This window comes from Gordionus sp. m RMFG-2023, chromosome 5 (genome assembly GCF_954871325.1).
Source record: "Gordionus sp. m RMFG-2023 chromosome 5, tfGorSpeb1-WG-v2, whole genome shotgun sequence".
NCBI lineage: Eukaryota > Metazoa > Nematomorpha > Gordioida > Chordodea > Parachordodidae > Gordionus > Gordionus sp. m RMFG-2023.
Genome location: NC_088779.1, coordinates 26,107,458 through 26,132,901, shown reverse-complemented (window position 1 = coordinate 26,132,901; position 25,444 = coordinate 26,107,458). Strand labels below are relative to the sequence as shown.

Sequence of the window (25,444 nt, the reverse complement as noted above, 5' to 3'; positions counted from 1 at the left end):
GTGATAGGGTGTTGAATGTATTAATTTAAATACTTTGAAAAAAGGGATTCTTTAGCATCCAAAGCACCTTACTGACGACGCTTCTGTTTGAGTAATAAAAATAGTTTTTTACCACTTGTAACATTAAAATTAAAATTATATTTACATTATATAAAATTAGAATTTTAATATTAACTTTTGGAACAATTTTAAAGATTGGCTTATTTGTTTCCTAATTTTGTTGTTTAGAAGAAAAAAATTAATACAATTCAAAAGGTTTCCTGATTTATTAAAGTCTTATCTATTACTGACACGACACAAACTATAAATTATTAAATAAAGTTTAAATTTATTTAATATTATCTCAGTAGACTTTCTTAACTTTTAGCCATAATAAAACTAACATTTTGATAAAATTGGGTCCATTAATTGGCCTATAAATGCTTTAAAAATGAAGTTATATTTTACAAATTGTTTTAGAAGAAAAATTAATCAATGGAAATTTGTGTTTTTTTTTGATATGTGGGTGTACACCCTAAATTTGATTCTGTTAATGTTTATTGGAGCAAAGAATTCCAGGAATAATTAATCGAATGTAATGATGCTTAGATTATTTCATTTGTTTTTTTTTCATATTCGCATTATTTCCTTATGTAATTATTTTATTAAGGTATTTATTAGATTCAGTATAAAATGATTTTATTTTATCATCGTCATCAAGAAATCTTAAACATACCTGAGCCAAAAAATTTATTGAAGACATTTTTATAGTCGGTAAATCCTACTGATCATTGGTACATAATAGATATCAGATAAATCGTATATTTTATAGAATTGAGGTTTTTGGGGAGTAGAAATGGGATATAAGAGATGAGTAATTAGCTATTATATGTCTGTTCTCAGAATGAGAGCATATTTATCTTTAAAGAAAGTAACTTTTCCCCGTAAATGAATAATGGAATCGCCACTTGTGAAAAATATTAATATACTATAGCATGATGTCAATTTTGACATTATTTATTTTGCCGATAATGTTTTTTTCTTAAATTATCTACCAAATGGTTTTGAACCACAAAGAAAAAATATGAAATACGCACTAATTTATTAATATAAATATCATACATAATACTTCCAGATATTTGGCTGACTTTGCGCTTTAGGCATGATATAATAGTTTAGATTCAGTTCGTAATTCGCTTTTGTGGCTGGCAAAATTAATTAAAGAATATAATGCGACCCCAGAAAGTTATAGCCCTCACCTAAATCCTTTGTGGCATAATGCTTATTTTAGCAGTTTTTTACCACGATTTACCAAACAGTATAAAACAATAAAATGTATTAATAAAGTCATACTTATAGTATAAGTCAGATATAGTGTTTTCGAAAGCTTGTGTCACTTCACTCTAATGTGGCGTCATAGTTTTAATTTTTAATATAAAAAATTATTATTTATTTTTCCGTTATTTTATATCATCTCCGTTAAATTTGGGTAAACAATTACAAGCATTAATTCTAAAATGTGCCAATGTTTTGTGCTTTCTTATGCTTGACTTTAACCAGTATAAAAGAAAAAATTGATTACAAAATTTTGACCAGCTTATGCTTAGTTGTAAATTAATTTAATCAGGTTGGTCAGTAGAAAGAAAAATTGTCAAAATTGGCATCATGATTGAATGGAAAATATAGAAAAAATCGGAAGTAAGTTCCTCAATCAAATATAAGAACCATAAGAAGAAACTTATTTTGATCAAAACGGACTTTTAGGGAGGAGCCCACCAAATCCCCCCCCCCTTTCTTATGGAGAAATCCTGGTTTCGCCACTGTGATCTACTAAACCTTGTCAGGCCTTCAGATATTTCTGAAATTTACTGATTATACTGCACTAGCCTACATAATAAATAACTTGAAATTCAAAAATATTGTCACTAGTTTTTTATTATAATATAGAAATCCTTTTATATTTATGAGAGGGTGCATCCAAAATTAAAAATTATATTTTTTTAAAAAAATAATAATAATTCTCTCATATTTATACATTATACTTCCTAACTCCATTTAGTAAATTTTAATAATAAATTAGTATTTTTTGAAATAGAATTCCAAATTCAGAGGTACCCATAATAAATACGATAATAAAGCAGGGGTTGTTTAATAAACCGTCATCGATGGTTATATTATTTTTTTTTCAAATTATAATGGTGAAAATGTTTATTAACAAAATATTTATACAATATCTTATTTACAAACAAAACACTATATTTCTCTAATATTTAAATATTATACTTCTATTTTTATGTTCAACGACGGGTCGAAATGTTTTGCATATAAATTTTTTAAAATTCTTATTCATAAATCCGTATATTATAGGATTTATTGTGGATTTAATATATGCCAACCATATCCCAAGTTTGTATGCCCACAACGGAATCTTAGCGTTAGCTTCCAATAAAAAGACGATTGAACTTGGTAGATAACAAACCCAGGCTAACATACCTATTGCAAACATCATTCGCAAAAGATTTTCGTTACGTTTCAACCTTACGCTTGCGTTTGCTTTTATAATTTTCTCGGATGTCCAGTTGGAAGAACTTTTACGGATTTTAAGAATTTGTGAGCTTACTAAATTTTCAAATGAGTTTAGGGATAAATTTGGGCTCACAATCGAAGCAGAAATTGCCCTTTTCCTAGATCTGATTTTAAAGAAAATGATTGTATAGGCTATTATCGTCAAGAATAATCCTATTATGAAGAAGAACACTACTTGGCCTGTAAATTGGTCTGTCGGAAAACTTGGTAAACATTGAAAGATAATTATCTTTGTAGTCGCGTTAATCGTAACGTTAGTAGTCGTTACATTGCTTGTTGCCTTCATTATAGTTGTAGTCGCGTTAGTCGTTACATTAGTAGTCGTAACATTTCTTGTTGCCCTCATTAACAAGAAAGAATCATTTTGTATATATTTAATAAATAAGCTCATTTGTCTTGGATTTATCGATATGGGTACTAAGAGAGTCATTCCAGGAATTAGCCAACTGAGCGCTAAGATGATGCCTATATTTATAGGCGAATATACATTTTTGATGCCCTTCCCGAAGACTAATCTTATATCTAAAAGGGCGGTTAGGGTGACTGTGAATATGCTGACCAAGGTGCCTAGGGAGTCCATTATAGCGTGAAAATTGCAGAATGATTTGGAAAAATTCCAATATTTTAGGTGATTTTGATCAGCGGCAAACGGCATAGCGAATAAACCTATCAAAAAGTCGGCCAGGGATAAGCTAAAAATGATGTAATTACGTGCCACCCTTATACTTTTGTGACGTAAGAAAAGGAACATGATATATCCATTAGCCATGATTGTTAAAATTGCTAAAAATAAGGAAAAGGCAAAAATGAGGCTAACAAAGACCATCGCCAAAGACTTTGAAGATTTTTTTCTCCAATAAAATATTTACCGTAAGGAAATTTAAAGTTGCACTAAAACAAATTAAGAATCCAATTAGTATTCTTCAAATTGTAAACAATTTTTTGATATATGATAAATATTAAAATTATAAATAATTATCGATAAATATGTATAAAAATGTCATAAGAATGCAAAATATGCAAGTAATAATTAAAAAAAAAATTTTTATGACAATATTAGATTGAATGATTAATGATAAACCACCAAATATTATAATACTAAATTGAACAACAAAAATAAATGAATTGATTTAAAATTTTGCTAAATTTAAACATTTTTATCGATCAAAAAAAGAAGAGATTTTTAAAACTAATTATTAATTGGGTTCAGAGTTATTAAAGTAGCGCACTAGAGCGGACTGGCCAGTTAAACCTAGTAAGAAAAAGTCCTACGGGGCCTCGATATTTTAAAAATTTGGGGCCTAGGGAAAGAAAAAAAGGTTTTTTTTTAAAAAACATAATTGGCATAAAATCGGAATAAAGTATTTATACAGAATAATTTTTTGAATATTATAAATTTAAACATTTATTAAATATAAATTTAATTTTCTGGTGGAATTATAAGTACTAAAACCTCTATTAAAATAAAATTTTAAAAAATAAGATTATAAAGTTAAGCCCTGAATAATGGGAAATTAACCATTTCCCTATTTTAATTAGTCCTTAGATATTCAATAGGGAAAAATATTTTATTCGTATGAATATTGTCTTCAAATAAATAACCGCAAGTAAATAGTAAATATTTAATTAATTTATTTAAATATCAGAGGCCTGCAGAGGAACCATTTGGAGCCCGGCCCGGCCTGGAATTTATATTTATTTTTAATTTTTATAATTAATAATGGAGACTTAAAATATTTGGATAGGGTATATTTTAAAAAAAAATAAGGTCCGACCCGTGTACCCTGGCTGGGCTTAGGGCCAGGCCCACAGATCTCTGCTAAATATATATAGAATGTTATTATTATTATATGTATAATTTAATGGGAATGGGCCGAAATCAAAATAATAAACCACACACAAGACAAAACCAAACCCTGTGAAAAAAAAATAATTATTTTAATATTAAACATATCTGGCAATGTGTTATTTTTTCAACTTTAAATCATTTTCTGAGCGCGTTTTTTTTAAAATAAATTTAAAAAATCTGATTTTACCGCAAGGGTAATTCAGCATGTTTAGAATAGTAGTTATCATATGAATTGTAAACAATTTTGCTGTTAACATTTTGGGTCATTTATGATTTATATAAAAAATTCGATAGAAAATTAATATAAATTGTATTAAGTTGAAAAGTTCATGGCAAAATTGACTGAAATTCATAGGGTAGGTATTCCAAACATGTTGGAGTATATATCCGGTAAAATCAGATATTTCATATTCATTTTAAATTTTGTTATAAAAATAAAATATTTTTAACTTTGCAAAGCATTTATCTTAAGTTGATAAAAGTTACCTAGTTTTGCTAAGAAAACTTTCCCTTGTTCCTCCTTTAAAATAATGGTTGGTTGGTTTATTTTTGCTTGTGCACTAAATATTAGGGAAAATTTATAACCCCCTCCCCCCATTCCTTAACTAAAATGAACCATATTTGTTAAATTCAAATGTAAATGTTTAAAAATGTTCCTGGGCTAGAAAGGGGAGATTGAGAACTCTATTACAATATTTATCCATTAAATTTTTTTACTTAAATATATTGATTAATGATATTTTCATTCAAACATAACATCTAATAAATTTTATCTGACATAGATAATTAAATATAAAGAAAAAAATATTTAGGTATCCTTAATAGCTAAAGGTACAAAAAATTTTTTGAAATAATTGGGCCTCTATCAAGATATTTACAAACAAAAAACTTAGATACTTCAACTGCCTGGAAATTTGTGTAAGATTCTAAATTTTTTTTAATTTCTATAAATTTCCTCTGGCCGGGTAAAAGCGAGATATAGACCCGCAAACGGGTGTTCGGAGGCAAAGGTTTAGAAATATCCCATGTGGCATTTAGCCTTCCAGTCCACCCCTGGTAGCACAGTTGCTATACCTAATAGTGCGCTACCTATTTTAAAAATAGACATTAGTTAGCGCGGTACTTTTTAAAAATATAACTTTAAGCCACGAAATTTAAATTTATATTTTCTAAATCTGGGTCCAAAGAAGGATTCATTAGTTACCTACCAGCCCCACAAAAATGACTGCTACAAATCATTTTGAGATAATGGATAAATCTCATTGAAAACCCCATTAAATTCATTTTTTGATTCACTATTTAAAAAATTAATTTATAAATTTAAACACCACATTACCCTCAAGTGCTCGTGTTGAGCGATTATTAGGTTTAGCTAAACTTATAATCGGCGATCTAGACTTGGGAATGATAAGATAATATTGAAATGATTTTATTATTAAAATTTAATTTATTAAATAAATAAAAACGATAATTATTTTTATTACATTATTTATATAAATTCTTTTACAATTAATAAACTTTAAAATATTTATAAAATGTTGATTTTTTTTTTAATATAATACACAAATATAAATATTAAAACCAAAAAATAAAAAAAGTTTATTGGCAATTATTTTTAAGGTAGAAGTAGCTAATAGAGCGCTACTTGTTTTTGACAGGTTAAAGTAGCGGTAACTCCCCACATTTATTTGGCAAATAGCCGTAGCGGTAGCGCGCTCCTTTTAAAAGTAGTGTTCAACAACACTGATAGAGCTCCTAATTTATAATTATAATGTGGGTTTTTACTTTAACATATATTATATGAATTTTCGTTTTTGAAATCTTCTAAGAGCTTATTGATATTTCTATTTAATTTGAATTTTTTTTTTAAATATTCTAAGGAAGGTTTCTTTAGCTACAAGTTAAGATTAACAATTTTTTTTGGAATACTCCCAAGATGAGTCAATAAATTGAAAAATTTAATCAGTATACTATTAAATTTAATTAATGAATTTTATTTTTAATCATTATTTTATATTCCTTCATTTGTTCATTTATTTATTTAAAAAATTTAATTATATCTAATATTAAATTAATATGCTTATATATTTTTTTTTAAATCGAGATATCTATATATTATAAGGAATAAAAAAAATTTAAGTTATTATTATATTTTTGATTTAATCAATATATCTGATTTACACTGATTTAAAAAAAAATTGAAAAACGATGAACAAATCAAGGTCAATTTAGCCTCTACATGAGGGAGAAATAAATATGAGGCAATATGCCTGAGATTTATACCTTCCCCTACCCTGAGTGCCTAATAGTCCCCCCCCCCCATTCATGTAGACACTTGGTAAATTTTATCTTGATATATCGTGTTTAAGTAAAATTAATAAAAAATGTTTGAACATAGCCTATAAATGCTTTATTTTTGTCAAATAAATTTACCTCATCCCATTCGATCGATTGCATAATTTACTAATTATTTTGTTTCAAATATTTTAGCATATGTGAGACCGGGACTATACGGCATGTGGGGTAAAAATGGAAAACAGCTAACTTTTTCATTTTAAGAACTAATTGTTTCAAATTTTTTTAAAACACGTATTTCTATACTTTCAATCTACATGTTTATTTAGCAAGGATCTCTTGTTTAAAATTATCCACCAAAAACAATTTTAATCAATTTTTCCTAATTTTTTTTCTTTTGGTGTTTTTGCTTTGAGGCATAAGTACCTCTTACAATTCTTTTAAATGTATATGCTATGTGGTTTAGAGCTAGGTTAGGGATCAATGTCTTTGGCTATTTATTAAAGTTGATCCGAAGTTTCTAGCACATCAATAAAATTTTGTAGAGTCATTTTAGGTAGCTTACTATCCCCGGGTAAACGGCAGAGGGTAAAATGGCATGGCATAATCCAGGGATAGTGACAATGCAAAATATTTTAAGTGAATCTTCTGCTTTTAAATATACTTATTATTCTCAAATATTTTTACCTGTTATATTTGTAATGATCATTCTAAGGGATGAAATTATTTTGGATGACGCTATTTCTGGTGATTCCCAAAACGCTGATGTTAAACGACAGCTGACTAATATATAGCTAATTCACTTCACAAGGGGAGTGGTGATGGGGTGGGGGGGTGTGATGCAAGATCTTTATTAAAACATAATAAGAATGGGTAGGATATATGATTGTTCTTATCTATTTTCATATTTCGATTTAGGGGGGTAGGTAAAACAATCCCGTAATATTTAATAATTTAAGTCATTAAACTTCCTTACATGTAAATCATATCTAAGAATCATATCGCCCTGAGTGGTTTAAACCAGTATCAATTGAGGATAACCTTTTTTATCACTTTTCTTTAGACAAAACTTTTTTTTTATATTCAAAATCGAAAATATCTAATATTGTAATAAATAGATAAATATTTTGTTTTAAAAAATATTATATTCGAAGGGAGGGTATTGGGGGCTTTGCTCCCATAAATTTTTTCATAATTGAGCCCCCTGAGATTGTAAAGGCTAGTTACTCCATTGAATTATTTCACCGAAATATATACTATATAAAATAATGTTAAATGTTAAAAATGTAAAAAATGTAAAAATCAAAAAATTATTTTATTGATAAAAACTTATAGTATTTGGACAACATTTTAAATTTAATGTTGTATGTACTTTGTATAAAGCATAGTTTGAAGTAACCCTAGTAAAGAAGAAAAAATATATATAAAATTTAAAGGTTTGTTATCATAAACATAGACATATAAATCATAATTTACTAATCCTTTTATTATACGTTGTCATACATATGCTCCCATTTACATTTATAATAACATAATAAAAAAATTTTATATTATTAAAAAAAATTTAAGTGGAAAATTAAAAAGTAAAATTATGAAAAATATTAAAAAGTAAAAGTTATAAGTAAAAATTAAAATAAAAATTGAGAGAAAAATATAAAAAAATTAAAAAGTAAAATTATTAAAAATATAAAACTTTCTTTTTAGAATTAACATCTTCGAAATATCCTCATTTACATAATCTATAATATTTAACTTACATGACATGCAATAAATTAATAATTCTTATAATGGACATTAGACAATATTTATATAAAATTAATTTGAATTCTACAACATACCTAATTGATAAATATTCTGAATTACCATCAAATTGCAATTTAATGATATCTTTATCAATATATAATATTTACCTTGAGAAAAATGTGAATTAATAATTAATTATTATTTTTTTTAAACGTTCATTCTAGTTTATATATATTTGAATCACCATCAATTGCAGTTTAATTATGTTCAATAGAGATCTGCAAATCACGGGCAGGCACGTACCCGGCCCTGGTCTATTTTCAAAAAATAACTTAGGTTTGGGTTGGGCCAGGCTTACAATTTTTAAAAAAACTGGGGCCTAGTTGGGCTTAAATTTTAAAATATTATATTATATTATATTATGTTAAATAATATATTTTAAAATTCTTGCAAGAAACAAGATGCTAATATTTTTTATTTGTAGAATATTATTTTTACAATAAAATAAAAAGTAAATTTTTCTATATTTAGATAAATTCGGGTCAGGCGAGCGCACAAAATTTTCTTTTTATTTAAGGTCGGGCTTTTTGGGAGAAATGAAATTTCGTTCGGGATCTAGCCGAAAATGACAAATGTTTAAGAAACATTATGAGTCGGGCCTAGGAAATTGGCAATGCAGATCACTAAAGTCTTTATTGATAATTTTTTGCTAAAAGTGAAATATAGACCAATGCATAACTAAAAATAAAAGTTAGATTCTGGTTAAAATATTTTCCAAAAAAATTACTATTTTATGATAATTAATTTATATTTTATAATACTTATTTCTACTGTTACATATATATCCCAATTTAAATTTACTTATCATATTTACATCCGAAATAAACATTTCGAATTTTGCTTGGAGTTATATCAAAGTCGTATTTTAAAATTCCCCATTAAATCATTTAAAACTCTTCTTTGCAAAGACATCGATATGATTGAGACTATAAGTGTATGAAAGCATTATATTGTAATTTAAGGAAATTAGTACTAATTGTCAATGTTGAATCAAAAGCTTAGCTCTATGAAATTAATATTTATCTATATCGACTGACAGCAAGCCAAGCCCACAGTTCCAATATGAATAGAGGGTAAGTCAAAAAATATTATTAAATAAATTTTATCCACCTCTTAGATACTTTTATAATTCAAATGAATGATGGTTCTTGGTTAATCAACAGCACTTACAAATCTGCAATATTTATTGCTGCAGAATCCTTCCGAAGCTATTTTAAATTTTGATGGAATTAAAATATTGACAGATTTTTATTGTGAGAATATAAAAATATTCCTTGATAAATTACCACCTTAATGCAAACTATGCATAGGCGTAGCCAGGGTTTTCATAAGGGGAGGGGGGAATTAAAAAATTACTGGGGCCTTCGGCCCGCTTTTGCCCGGCCGAAGACCGGGTTACCTTAGTCTATATATAGTCATAAAATATTTTTACAAATTTTAATAAAAAAATAAGCCTGGAACAAATATGATTTATATTTTTATTAGTTTATATTAAATATAATACATTACTTGTATATACATTAATATAAAAGCATGGTAATAATTTATTCCAAATAATATAATAAATTTATTTATAAAAAGTAAATAGACATATAGTTGATATTCCTCTATTATATAGAATTAGTTACAAAATACTAGGTAAAATTCCCCTTCTACAGACATATTTGACAGTTAGAGAATATATTACAGTTAATAATTTAAAAAATTTTGCTAATCAATGCTCTTAATAATTATTTAAATATAGCTACAATTTGCATTCAATTATTTAACGCCATCTATTTTTTTAAATAAAAATATGATATTAAATTTAATCTTCATATTATTCATCCCACAATATCAAGATATTTTCTGATGTCCTTATCAATATTTATAGTTTTCTGTAAAATATATAATTCGCTATATTAGTTAAAATTACTTGATTGTCATATGATAATTGATAAAATTAGATATACTGTAAATCTACGAGATATATTATTGCACTGTTTGTATTGTGCTTTATTATTTTTATTTAATTTATGATTTAATTGTATCAATAGTTTTATAATTATATTTTACTTTTATTAAGATAAATAAATTACAATTAATCTCTTTATAAAAATTTTTATTTGATTATATTATATTATTTATTAATTTTATGGATCTATTATTAATAATTATATTACATTTCACTTTTGTCTTAAGACTTATCTTTGGCTTATATTCCATTTATTATAAAACATTTTTGGTTCATTTTATATATTTATAAATTTATTTTCCCAAAAATGTATAAATTATGATGAATAGTTTTATAAAAAAATATCAACTTTTACATTCTTTCTTTCAAATTATTGTTTAAGATATATGCATACATTTTTAAGGGTCAGGGAGTGGGGGCAAGACTACTGCGGATATATTTTTTAGCTAAAAATGATATTTACATGATAAATCTCTGAAGGGGAGGGGGGGATTTCCCCTTGCCCCCCCCCCCGGCTACGCCTATAAAACTATGGTATAAAAGCTTGAATATTGTTGACTATGTTACAAAATAATTCGCATAATTTCAAACATATTTTAGACTACATATTAAAATAATTGTATATTTTGGCAACTCTACCCACTAGTACTTCTACCAAAGAAAGAAACATTTTTCTTTAGCAACAATAAAACATACCGGAGAAGAAGTATTTTTAAATGGCTAGATTTGTTCCAATTAAAAAAGTACATATAATGTCCAAATCTTTATGCCATCTATGAACTAAATTTCCAAGATTATTTTGTTTTCTGGAAAATAATATGATTATGTCATTTAGTCTGTCAAAAAGTCTAAAATATTGAATCGCGTTCAATGCTACCTTTGGTAGTAACTTATAACAACGAATAAAATTTGAGTAATCTCATATGTTTATACGAATGTTATGAATTACAATCATAATTATTGCCATTTAAATATGACGAATGATGAAAACAATCATTTGTTGTATCCTCAAATATACTATCAACCGTATAATAATATAAATAACTACACTAGTCAACATTTATTGTATAATATTCCTCATAACCATTATAAACCAACATGTAATAACGTGATTGATAATGGTGCAAGCCAAAGTCAAAATTATTATTTTAACCCCCCAAAAAAAAACGTATCTGAAGATAAACAATGTAATTCTAAATTTATTAATAAATCAAATATAAAAACAACACATAAGTCTAAGAATCATGATGTGAATTATACAAAGAAATGTGAAAAGCCTACTCAAGTGATTTTTTTCTATTATATTTACAAATAATTAATATTTTTTAAAGGATATCTCAGGAGTTTTGAAAACCAAATGTTTAGTTGATATAAAAGATTCTAGATTATCAGTACCATTAAAATCTTTTCCTCGTCAAAATTATGCAAAAGAGGTATCAAAATTCACAAATAAACAAAACAGTAATTTATGAAGAATAATTTAAATTTTAGAGAGCAATTAATTTTTCATTCCTAATTTAACTATTATAAGAGCATTGTAATTATATATATCTTTGAATAAGATTTTTTAAAATTTATTTAAATATAGATAAAGGTGGCATTATTAAAATTGATAAAAAGTTATTACTTGGTATCAATGCACCTTCTAAAAGACTTGACAATACAATAAACATTGGAGAGCTTATAAAAGAGGCAGAATCAGAGGTTTTTATATCAATTTTTTTTACAAATATTTATTATATATAATTTAATTAGCATAGGTTGTGTTCACAAGTGTTTTAAGTTTTAAGGAAATCTAATTACAGTTTTAAAAATTTCACAAATATGTTTTGGCCATATATTTATTTTCTATAAAAAAAAATATTTTTTCAATAAAGTTTTAGAAGTAAATTTTTTGATGTCTTGAACACTGCTTTATAATGTGACCTAATTAACATTTTCAAAGAAAAGGGCAAACAAATTTGCATTTTTATAAATACTTCTAAGCACTGATCAATTTGCATAATACATTTGAAATGCATTGTTTGTGTTTTGCATAAAGAAAACCAAAGCTCACACTATTTAGAAGGAATTCGCTAATGGATTTTAAAAAATAAACTAAATTAAATTGGATTTGTAATAAATCAACGATTCACATAATTTGACTTTCCCCCAAAAATTTTAAAGGTATTTGTAACTGGAAATTAAAATTGCATTTTGAATATCATTATTTTTTTTAAAGTTTTGGTGTGAGTTAGGGCAAAGTATTAAATATTTTATTTAGCTAAAAATCATAGTCCCAAGCTAGGGGAAGGCTATTAGACCAAGTTATTGGGAAATGCCATCTCATCTTTTAAAACTATCATTGAGAAGGGAGATCTACTTGAAGGTTGAATGGTATATTAGCCTTTAAGAAAGTTTATAATCAATTTTGCTAATTATTTTGTGGGGGTGGTATGACAACCAAGAGAATATTTGCATTGTAGTAGGTGGTCTGTCAACTATTTTGCCATAGCCAATGCATTTGAATTTGATAGTAGGGTAATTCCATGACAAATCGACCAATGATTCGGCCGACCATCTCAAAAATGAATGAAACTTTGCATGTTAGTTATTTATGTTGTAAATGTTAAGAAAATCAAAATTTTAGAGAGCTAGCTCAACCAGATCTAAAGATATACGCCTTCAAAGTCGAAAATCGCGAAGTGCGTGATTTTTCGTGATTTCTTTAAATCGTGTTTTTTTAAAAAATACTTAAGATAGAGTTACAAATTATATATCATTCTATAGCCCTTAAAATTTTACGTTGGAAAATATAAAAAAAAATTTAAATTTCAAGTGTTTTCTTATTTCCGGTAAAAATAAAAAATTAACATTGTTAGGAAGGGATTTTTTTGGGTGTTAATATTCACTAAAAATGTTTATTACCTTTATATTAAACGATTTAATAAAAAATCTCGATAGCCATTTTTGTTTTTTTAATTTTATTTAAATTTTTATTATTTTTATAAATAAAAAATGTAATATAGATGGCGTTATATTGAAATATTTTATAATATATAATTTTTAATAAAAATATGAATAGTATTGTGATTAAAATTAAAAAAATCAATCGAGTATAACCAAGAATATGTCCTGGGGCGATATGTAAGCAAGCAGCCCATACAGATATTATTTTATTGACGCTATATTGTAAAATAAACATATTTTTAAATCAAACTAATATAATTTGGCGCTTATTAATAGAAATTCATAAAGCCATAATTTGTAGATATATACTTTCATTTTTGTGGATCTACTATCGTTATTATTTGAAATTAAAGATTTTATCAGTTTATTTTATTTTATTTTTTTATTCTTTTCTTTCTATTACATTTTTTAATCGATAAATAGAAAATTTAATTATTAAACAATGATTGAAAAAAACATAAGGTTTAAAATAATAATTCTTTTTAACTTTAAATCTTATTTTTTTAAATTCAGCATTAAAAATTGTAAGTTGCTTTGTACCAATCCTTTTTTTAGAGAGGGCCACAAATCTATTTCAAAAAATCTACATAAGGTAAGTTTATTTAGATTCACTTCAACATGACGTTATTGCAGTCCATTTATACCAGACTAAAATGATAAAGTTTTTGACCAATCAATTCAACAAAAAGCCAAGCGAAATATATTACTGCTCCGACGGATCAGCTGCGCAATATAAAAACAGAAAATTTTTTATAAATATGTGTTATCATAAATCAGATTTTGGTGTAGCATCTGAATGGCATTTTTTAGCTACATCCCATGGAAAAGGTCCATGTGACAGCCTTGCGGAACATTAAATAGATTAGCAGCACATTCAAGCCTTCAGCGCATTAGTTCTGGCCACATTTTAACGCCAATTGATTTATATCAATTTGCAAAACAAAACATGCCATCAGCAAATTTTACATATATAACAAAAGAACAATACAATTTGCAAGAGATTAAACTTCGAGCAAGATTCAGTTTAGCACGTCCCATTCCAGGAACTCGGGAAATACATGCTGTATTTCCTTTGAGTTTAAGTAAGCTTAAATCAAAAATATATTCATGTGCAGAGGACTTTCAAATTAACAGTAATATCAAATGCTGATAATTTGCCTTTTGCTGATAATAAGGGATTTGTAACATGTGTTTTTGACGATTTTTGGTGGTTAGCCACAGTACTAAAAAAAATGAAATTTCTGAGGAGATATATATATTCATTTTACATCCCCATGGACCATCACCATCCTTCTTTTACCCCACAATTGAGGAAAAGATATGGTTACCCATTAATCAAATAATAACGATAGTAGATCCTATTACAGTGACAGGATGTACCTACAAATTATCATCTCAAGAAATTCTATTAATTAGAACAAAATGATATAAGATTAAAACAAGAGGTTTTTTTTTTGTAATTGTTTGTGTATAAAATTTTAAAATATGTTTATTTTAAAATATGTTTATTTTACAATATAGCGTCCAAATAAAATAATATCTGTATAAGCTGCCTGCTTACATATCGCCCCAGGACATCATTCTAGGTTATACTCAATTGATTTTTTAATTTTAATCACAATACTATTCATATTTTTATTAAAAATTATATATTTTAAAAATATTTTACCATAACGCTATCTATATTACATTTTTTTATTTATAAAAATAATAAAAATTCAAATAAAATTCAAAAAACAAAAATGGCTATCGAGATTTTTTATTAAATCGTTTAATATAAAGGTAATAAACATTTTTAGTGAATATTATAACCCAAAAAAATCCCTTCCTAACAATGTTAATTTTTTTATTTTTACCGGAAATAAGAAAACACTTGAAATTTTTTAATTTTTTTTATATTTTCCAACGTAAAATTTTAAGGGCTATAGAATGATATATAAATTGTAACTCTATCCTAAGTATTTTTTTAAAAAACACGATTTAAAGAAATCACCCACTTCGCGGATTTCAACTTTGAAGGCGTATATCTTTGGATCTGGTTGAGCTAGCACTCTAAAATTTTGATTTTATTAACATTTACAACATAAATAACTAACATGCAAAGTTTCATTCATTTTTGAGATGGTCGGCCGAAAATCTCGTTTTTTTTGGTCTATTTGACGTGGAATCACCCAGTAATACTGCATATTATGATGGAGTCAAGAGTAATTATGGTCATTTTTGGCTATGGAATTGTTGTGAGTTGGGGGCTGCATTAATATTTTAGCTGATGATTTTGTTTAATTTTGCTAGAGTATGTGCCTTTTAGATGTTAGACAGTAGCTCTGAGATTACAATTGACAAGGGAAAAGTTCTCCTATTTTTTAAAACAATTTTGGAGTTATTCTTAGTTGAATGGTTAACCCCTTTAAGCTTAAAATTTAAGGATTTACAGTTTGAGAGATTTATCTGCAGGGGAGATTAGGGGATTGGGTAAATCAGGAATCGTTGTTAGAGCTGGTATTGAAGTTTCATGGTTTATTGAATTAGACTAGGGGGTACCTATGGAATTATGAATGGGGGATTGGTGCTTTCATGGATCATAGGCCCTATATTGTGATTGCAATTGTTCTGTTTCAGAGGGACAAATTTGATGGTATATGTTATTATATCATCAATCAGGAACATTTTGAATGAAATATGATTAATTGTCCTACCTTATAATTTGAAGACTGATAAAAAAAATAGCCTAGGTCTAGTAATTCATTTATAATTAAATCAATCTCATAGACAAGAGCCTTTGGAGAGTCTGAGTTGTTAGTATGTAATATTAATGATGCTTTAAAAAAGCTTTAATTAATCGATCATGTTACTTACAATTAAAAAGCTTATATTTCAATTACTTGATAAAAAACGTTTTCGCCCTCTAGTTGTGGATACAACAGAGCTAAGTCAGGTTTTCCTCATAATCCATCTAACTGGACAAATTAAAAATAGGGATAAAGATGAGGAGCCCTTCACACATTTGTGGGCAAGCCACACATACTTGTACGCGTAATAGTCCTAGGACTATTACTTAAACGTCTGTGGGCTGATGGGGAATGGTCAAAAATAAGCACAGCCCACACCCATAAAATGCTTATATACTTAATTACTTTAAAAGCAAAGGAGGACCTTTTTTAATCACAAGGTACATTAGATATATGATGGGAAAATTAAGAGCAAATAATGAATAGAAAGGAAAAATGAGTCAGATTAAGAATGAGAATAGAGAAAAGGCAGCGAAAGTAACAAAAAACAAAAGTAAAAATTACCTGTTTCTAGGAGGAGTTTATGGGAGATTTGATTTGATCCTTAACAGTTTCTTTATTGACCTCTTATCTTTATTCAACCTTAGAAACTGTTTCGTGTTTAGGTTTAAATCCATTATATCCTTTATTGCCCTATAGAACCATAAAGTTTTAAACTTCCCATAGGTTTTGCCGTTGAAGGAATATAACCAATTTATGGCCTCGAGGACCAGGCTATTATTTGTATGATTTCTCAGAAAATGAGCAAAAAAGGTGAGACGCTTCTTTTTTAAAGTCACATGTACTTGAGTGTGGCGTGACCTCTTCCAAAGGTTATCATTCTGTAGTTTCCTGGTCTCTGTCTTCGTTATCTCCCATATGTCACCGCCGTAAAAGAGAATTGGAATAATGGTGGAATTAAAGATTCGTAGCCTAGTGTAAACCGATATCTCCCTGGATTTCCAGTTTGAAATATTTATAAAAGGCACCTCTTAGATTTTGAATTCTGATTTTTAGTTCATCTTTGCAACTACCTCTATTATCCCCAAGATATTTGTAGGAGGACACCACCTTAACCAACTTTCCCCCTACCACCCAATCACCCAAAGGGGGTGCATGAGACGATGGCATAATTACAGTCTTATCAAAGTTTATATCCAATCCGACCTTTAAACTGAATTTAGTATCAAGACCAAATTTTGGGCCACCTCCAAGCTTTTAGCAATCATTACCAAGTCGTCCGCATAACAAATCACCCTATTTTTCAAAAACCATGACTTATTGAAGTTCCAAAAGATTTGCGGCCCCCAGCGAATCGGTAATTATTTTATTCATAACTATATTAAACAGCAGCGGGGAGGCGACACACCCTTGCTTTACTCCTTTTTTTGTTCTAAAGGGGGAGAAACTTTATTAATGATTTTAAACGAGGCAAAAAGAATACTATAGTGTGTCTTAAGAATACTAATGATATTTACGTCAATGCCGCATCCCTCTAAGATTGCCCACAAAGTATCATGAATAACATTGTCAAAAGCACGCTTGAAATCAACGAAGATAAAGTAAAACGGTAATTTATAGTTCTCGCACTTCTGTATTGTTATCTTCAATGCCAATATTGGTTCATTGATATTCCTATTTGGGCGATAAGCGCAGATGTATTTAGACAGGAGATTTGGTGTGGAAGCTAGGATACGGTTTTATAGAAGAATCATGAAAACCTTGGACACAATAGATGTAAGAGCAATGGCTCTATAATCTTTAAATTTGATAGGATTCGGGGTTTTGGGGAAGTTGTGTCATATTCCAGTCTGCTGGCATCCTCCCCGTGAGCCACATCTTTTACCCCAACATTATCTCAAATGATAACCTTTGGAAGAGGTCACGCCACACTCAAGTACATGTGACTTTAAAAAAGAAGCGTCTCACTTTTTTTGCTCATTTTCTGAGAAATCATACAAATAATACCCTGGTCCTCGAGGCCATAAATTGGTTATATTCCTTCAACAGCAAAACTTATGGGAAGTTTAAAACTTTATCATTCTATAGGGCAATAAAGGATATAATGGATTTAAACCTAAACACGAAACAGTTTCTAAGGTTGAATAAAGATAAGAGGTCAATAAAGAAACTGTTAAGGATCAAATCAAATAATTTAAATCTCCCATAAACTCCTCCTAGAAACAGGTTATTTTTACTTTTATTTTCTTTTACTTTCGCTACCTTTTCTCTCTTCTCATTCTTTATCTGACTTATTTTTTCTTTCCATTCTTTATTTGCTCTTTTCCCAGCAAATATCTAATGTACCTTGTGATTAAAAAAGGTCCTCCTTTGCCTTTAAAGTAATTTGGGTATAGTAAGCATTTTATGGGTGTGGGCTGTGCTTATTTTTGACCATTCCCCATCAGCCCACAGACGTTTAAGTAATAATCCCAGGACTATTACGCCTACAAGTACGTGCGGCTTGCCCACAAACGTGTGAAGGGCTCCTCATCTTTATCCCCATTTTTAATTTGTAATATAAGATTAGGATGGATGATATTAACGAAAGTTGAAAATATATATAATCAATCATAAAATAACCAAAAAACAATGATAATATCAGGTTGGTTCAGTTTTTGTTGAAACAATTTAAAATTGGTAGTTATCGGTCTGATCCTATATTTAATATTGACACTTCCTTACCCCACATTTGGAGTTAGCGTGAATTCAAACGCTCTTACTATGAATGTGGGTGGTTAGACATATTTTATATTTAGATCATTGTAATTTTCTGTAAATTATTTTTTGTTGTAAAATTGAAGCTTACCAAACTTAAACTCATCAGCGACAATGCGACCAAGAAGAAATCAAAGGCCTACAAGATATTTATTACACGTCCTACTCTAGCTACTAATAAGGTAAATGGTGACATTGTGTTTTTTTTTTAAAAAAAAGAGAAAATCATTTTTGAATCGGGATATTCAATTAGGCAAAATGGGGAAGAATAGAATGGAAATATAATAATTAATATTTTTGGGCTATGAACCATCCTTGCGGGACTTTAATTTAGAAAGTCTCAAAGGTTAATGCCACTTGATTAAGTAATAAGGATATCGTTATTTCTTGAGAGATAATTAGGCTTAATTACCCTCCACCCATCAAGCAAAAAAAACAACTTAATTTATCCTTATTTCCTTATTAAATCGTTTTTAAAAATCATAAGTTTATTTCTGGAATATAATTTTTAATTTTTGAGGGACGTATACAGGGAAATCTAGTTTTCCTTTTTGGTAGTTTTAAATAAAAAATTGTATTTTTAGTAGAAGTTGATGTTATTAAAATAATAACAAAAATTTTTCTTGGAAATTTGAAAAAACTTGTTTTATAACAAAGGTTTAAATCTTTTTCATACGAATTAAAATAACCCCCCCCCCTTATTTAAGTCCACAAGCATGGATTTGTTTCCTAGTGGCTTATAAAGAAAAATCCCATAAATATACTCATCACCCACTCCCCCCTACACACACCTTCAAGTGAGCTTCATTGCTAAAATCACTCGCATTTGAGCCCGATTTTTAAAAACGGCCAACTCAATATATTCGTCAGATAAATATTGCCTAAGCGCATCTAGTACAAACATTTATGATACCTATGAGCAAAACCTTATATTTTTCTGGATAAAATACTGAAGTTAGCCGTTTTTCAAAATCGACTCAAATGGAGCGAGTTTGCGTCACTATACAGGCCTGTAAATAGATCAGCTGAGTCGGCTTGCTCACGAGTTGGCTTTGAATTAAATAAATTTTATTCCCAGCAGTGGGTAAATTTTAAAAAAAAACATGGGCGAATTTGGCTTAAAAAATTTTAAACAATGGGGGTGGGGTGGTAATTTTTTCAAAAAAAATATAGGCGGGCTGTTTAAACTCCACCACCAATTATCCATTTTAATATTAGAAAAATACAGAATTTGTGAAAAGAGTTGGTATCACCAAAACGGATCAAGAATTCCCTTCCAATTGTAGACAGGAAAGGCAAGGCCATAACACCTATATACCATCGTTCGCAAAAAAGAAAAAGAAATTGACCCGACTTAAAAAGGTTATTTTATAATAATTACGATAAAACTGTTTTATACCAAAAAAACTTGACAGATGGTTATCGCCGAACGCGTGCTGAAGAAGCAGGGCAAATCAATCGATAACTCGAAGTAAAGTATTTTTCCCCCATATTGGTTCTTTTTAAGATTCGATTCAAATTTTATATGTCTGCGTCATTCAAAAATGATATTTGCATCCTTTCCCTTTAAAAAAATAGCCAATTTTTTAAAATGTTATATTAAGAAGCAAAGAGACGACTATCTTGAAATCTGCCATAATCAATTACGAAAATCGGTCGAATGCATCAGATAAAGAAGTTGATTCTAAGGTACATGGGGGTACCGATAAACTCGAACAAGACCCTTCGTCAATCACAACCAACGAAGCGGGGATTAAAAGGGATAAAGGTAAATCTTTGTTATATAACTAACACCCATTTTTATGAATTTTAACAGTATTAATATATTTTTAAAAAACACAAGAATTATATTTTTAAATGTAAAAAGGGAAGAGATCACCCCAAGGTCTAGAACTTTCCCCTTAATTCGATTTTTGCTTAATAATGAAGTCGACTATAATATTTCTTTATTTTGGTTCCCTTTACGTTTTCAATAATATATAGTATTAAAGAGTTATGCCATATTAAATTAAGCGCACCTAAGAACGGGGCAGGTAGGGTCGATTTAAATGGTTTTATGCCTGGTCCGATGATTGGCATGCATTATCCGTGAGCCATAATTAAATCCTGAATATAAAAAAATGCCAATCTTTTCTGATCAATCACTTTATCTTTTAGCATCCTTTCAGATTCCAAAAAAATATAATAAAAATGTAAAGAAAGAAGCTGCAAAGAATTCAAGGGTAAAAAGAGTACAGTTAGAGGACGAATGAAAAGGCGAGCTAGAACCAGAAAAGGGGATTGCCAATCACGTGACGATAACGTAGTCACCTTAATGCAATTTTTGACGGACGGTAAAAAACGTAACAAAGATGGAGCCAAACTCCCGGCTCAAGATGGCGCACCCAATGAGGGAAGACGCGTAGCTAATAAAAAGCATATTTTTACCAACCCGAATTATCACGAGAATGATACTACCGATATCCCCAAATCGAACAAATATTCGTCCAAATTTAACGAGGGTATCTTTTTATTATTTTTCCAAAAATATATCCATGTTTTCTACCAATAAAATAATCTTATAGGAATCTCACCAATTTTTATAGTAGGGTTGTGCCTATCCACACATAATTTACATCGGTATTTTCCAATATTCGTACCGATAACCAATTATGTAAACAATTACTAACTGCCAAACTATGGGCAGGGGCGATATTTTGTTTATCGCAGATGAGTAGGAGAGAACTCATTTTTTTCTCTATTCCCCTAGAATTAATATTCTCTTATCCTGCACATTTAGATTGAAGAAAAAGGTTACAACTTTTTTCGAGATAGGATATCTCGATCACACTAATATTTATTGTACCAAATACATGAGAAGGTTTTATCGCTGTTTGTAAATGTTTATTAATCATTTCCCCACCTTTTGACTGTCATCACTCATTGTTCTATAACCAGAGTGTGGAACCGATCATAGATCTCGGAATCCGTTTGAACCGGGTTAAATAAATCGAAGAACCAGAACGATGGAAAATATGAAATCCCTTTTCATCGACTTAATAGGCATCCCTCCTGGTTTGGAAAGACTAAAGGCTACTTTTTGCAGATAAATAATTAAGATAAGGGACCTATTTTTTGGTTTTTATATACTGTCCCCTTTTTAAAAGTTTTTATGTGAGCCGTTTCAAATTCAAATAAATCAAGAACATTTTCTTAATTATTTTTTTTAATACAAAGCTTATTTGATTTTTTAAAATAATACCTTACCATTATTGAATAAAGATGATGTCTCAATCGAAGAAATGAATAAAATCAATTTAGCAAAGAGGCTTAATAATGACAAGAATTCTAAGACCGGCAATATAGATGATATGGATGCCAATCATTTTAAAGGGTTACGGCTAAATTTGAACGATAATAATGATTATTCATTTTGCTCGCCCTTAGATAAACAGAGATTTATCAAATCACTAATAGTTGCCAAAAGCCGGTCAGATTTTGTCGTCAATTACATTTTCGATAATCTCTCCATCCTGCGCGAGCATACAATTAAAAAGTTCGATTCAAACAATATAATTAATACGAATGATAATGATAACCTTAACGGGCAAAACAATAATCTTGCAAGAATAAATGACAATAATCGGGATCTCAGCATTGAGGTAACAAATGAAATCAAAACCACGTCTCTGCACCGTATTAAAGAGTTATTCGATCACTTGGAGACCGAGTACGATGAACAGCTGTTCGATTATTATCGTAGCGGCAAATCCTGGGTGGAAGGTGACGAAAAACCTATTAAAGAGGACAAAGACTCTCTCTCAATAAAATCTCGCATCGTTAGTCAAGCCAACATTGTCGTGAACGCCATTCATGCAAATAAATCAAAATTCAGAGAGTAAAAATGATATTGATATTTTTATATCATTTTTATTGATTACCCTGTTCAGATCGTTTTAGATTTATCACTTTTTAATAACCAATTAGCAAGCATCAATCTTTGGTATATCATCGCACTTCGACTGGATTTATAAGATAAGTGTGTACTATGCGACCCGATTTTAAAGCTGATGATTGACCAGCTCAAAATCACGTTGCATAACGATTGCCATAAATTTGCTTTTAATAAATCTAACAAATGGGTCGAGGTGCAATCCGCTTGTTCTTTAAAAAGCCTGCCCACTCGTTGTTTGAAAATTTTTTTAACCCTCCCACGCACCCATTTATCTATAAATTTTGTTTAACCCGACCACCACCCACCCAATATTGAAAATATTTTGGAGTTCGGAATAACTCACCCGATGCAGTTTATTGATTCTTGCTCGATTAACATTTTCGATTATCTTTACTCGTGGATTTAGAACTGTTTATATGTATTATTTAGCATATTAGCCCAACTTTTTTATACATGCATTACATCACTCTTTCATATAGGATTTATTATATATTTTTTTCTATTTTCGCAATATATATTGAAAAAGGTATTGCGATCATTATTACGATAAAGATCTCGAAGTAAAGACTAGCAAACTGGTCCAAACCCTCGTTACTTTTTATTCACGCAAAATCGCCGAAAATCTTACCTTAAACGTATCAATCATATATATACATATATATGAGAAACTACATGCATACGGACCTAAATTCACGATTCATTCATTAAAAGTGTACATACATTGAAGTCAGCCATTGAGAAATAATAAAATATTATAACGAAATGGTGTGTAAGGCTACAAAATGCTTTCAATGGCGTCTTCTATAACATATGAAATGGACTTCAGCTAATTTAATAGATATGCACATTTAATAAATGAATTATCAGTCTAGGTAAGCATTAATATCATTGTGCATCGGGTTTTTTTCAGGTACGAAACAACATTCCTACTCTTTCCGATTCACTAACAATTTCTTGAATTTAAATTTTATTATATAGCATAATGATTAGACTGCCAATTTTTTTGATTAATATTAAATATTTACGTTTTTTAGAAAACTCGTTCTAAGAAGAGAATGGTGTATGGGATGAAAGAAATCAATAAGTGGATTCTAATGGATAAAATCAAATGTGTCATACTAGCTCCTGATATAGAAAATGTGCCAGGCAAAGGTATTTCATAATTTTGTGTTGTCATATATCCACTCAATGACATATTATGATTTAATGTATCGATTCAATTCAGCTAGTCACACGCCATTTTGGTTGAAAATCTCGGAGTTCTCGGTTACCCCGAATTCACAGTTGACGCGACTTCGGGGCGAATTATACAAAATATTCGGTATTTTTATATTCTGCGCCAATACTTCGCCGTAAATTCGTGCTAACTATGAATTCATGGTTATCTTCTATTAATTTTGGCTAGCGACTAATATTTGGTAAAAATATGCATGGGAGATTAGTGCCAAAAGATAACAGATGTCACATATAGAATGTGAATTTATACTAAATTTTTTAAATATTATTATTTTAACACTAATTTAAATAAATTTTAAATAAATTTATTTTTTTAAAGCAATTTTCCAGCTTTATAAATCTAAGGTAATTGGCTAATTTGAACAATTATCTTCTTTTACCCTATTTTCTCTTAATTTATTCATTAAGTTGAACAACTGTAGACAGGATTTAACAATAAACCAAAGAAATTAATATATAATATTAATAATACTATCAAGTTTAGCATCTTGAAATGAAATCATTGTCGTTAATACAGTAGTACCTTATTAATACAAATTAATTTTAATATTCGATCTTCGTTCAAATATAACAATATTATAAATAATTACCTAAATTGTTATTCTAAGGTGGATTGAACGAATTGATAAATGGGTTGATCCAAACCTGTAGATTAAACAAAATCCCCATCATTTTCGGCATAAAAAGAAGGCTCATGCCAACGTTTATGATTCCCAAAAAGGAAGGTAGTAATCCCAACAAAGTATCTCAGGATAATGGCATAATAAAATCTCGCAAGCTTAAGATCAACGTCAGCGCTATCGGGATCTTGAATTACGAAGGGGCAGAAGTACGTAAAAACAATTTATAAATGCTAAATCCCTGTGGCAGAATCAGTAAAATTTAAATTGACTTACTAAGAATAGGAATTTTAAAAGCGTTATTAATGTTAACTCAATATATTTTTCTTTATAAATCACTACATTTTTATTAGCGTCTTTATAAGGATATGATTTACAAAGTGGACACACTTCGACAAAAATATATGAAAGATTTTCTTTCAAGTTTGGCAGAATATATTGTACAATACAACGATTGACACATGCCTCAAATATTTAAAATAATATTGTTATTTATTATTAAAAACTATTACATTACATCAAAAAAAAACGCGTATATTATTTAATATTTTTTATACTTTTAACTCTATTACTTATAAACTTAAGTGTATCGAGGACTTCACCCTTGTTCATTAATAATATATAATAATAATGATATTTATATATTTAAATTAAGTCAATAAAATGGTTTATATTTTACAGATCATTCTTAACTGTCACAAATGTTATCTTTTCAAAACTATGGTGATGGCCTATAATTGGAGCGTTTGAGCG

At 28.7% G+C, this 25,444-nt stretch overlaps 2 protein-coding genes across 2 annotated transcripts; one reads left to right on the top strand and one right to left on the bottom strand.

Annotated features, from left to right (window-relative positions):
* Positions 1–2,242: 2,242 nt before the first annotated feature.
* LOC135930301 (neuropeptide FF receptor 2-like) lies at positions 2,243–3,334 on the bottom strand. Its single transcript, XM_065467082.1, has one exon. It carries the CDS (start codon positions 3,332–3,334, stop codon positions 2,243–2,245), a length of 1,092 nt encoding a protein of 363 aa, XP_065323154.1.
* A 4,076-nt stretch (positions 3,335–7,410) lies between these two features.
* On the top strand, positions 7,411–25,292 carry LOC135930300 (protein PFF0380w-like). Its single transcript, XM_065467081.1, has 14 exons — positions 7,411–7,476; positions 11,701–11,751; positions 11,798–11,927; positions 12,055–12,170; positions 18,988–19,083; positions 20,120–20,263; positions 20,317–20,372; positions 20,506–20,669; positions 21,100–21,402; positions 22,163–22,778; positions 23,362–23,470; positions 23,870–23,987; positions 24,680–24,900; positions 25,045–25,292. The coding sequence occupies exons 1-14, from the start codon at positions 7,411–7,413 to the stop codon at positions 25,147–25,149; spliced, it is 2,295 nt and encodes a 764-aa protein (XP_065323153.1). The 3' UTR covers positions 25,150–25,292.
* Positions 25,293–25,444: the final 152 nt, after the last annotated feature.

Bases quoted from the DNA above. Each gene is read 5' to 3' on its own strand.
- LOC135930301 (XM_065467082.1), bottom strand. From the start codon at position 3,334: ATGGCTAATGGATATATCATGTTCCTTTTCTTACGTCACAAAAGTATA.
- LOC135930300 (XM_065467081.1), top strand. From the start codon at position 7,411: ATGATCATTCTAAGGGATGAAATTATTTTGGATGACGCTATTTCTGGT. The intron at 20,670-21,099 runs GTAAATCTTTGT...AAAAATGTAAAG, and splicing joins GGGGATTAAAAGGGATAAAG to AAAGAAGCTGCAAAGAATTC. The intron at 21,403-22,162 runs GTATCTTTTTAT...TATTGAATAAAG, and splicing joins TTCGTCCAAATTTAACGAGG to ATGATGTCTCAATCGAAGAA.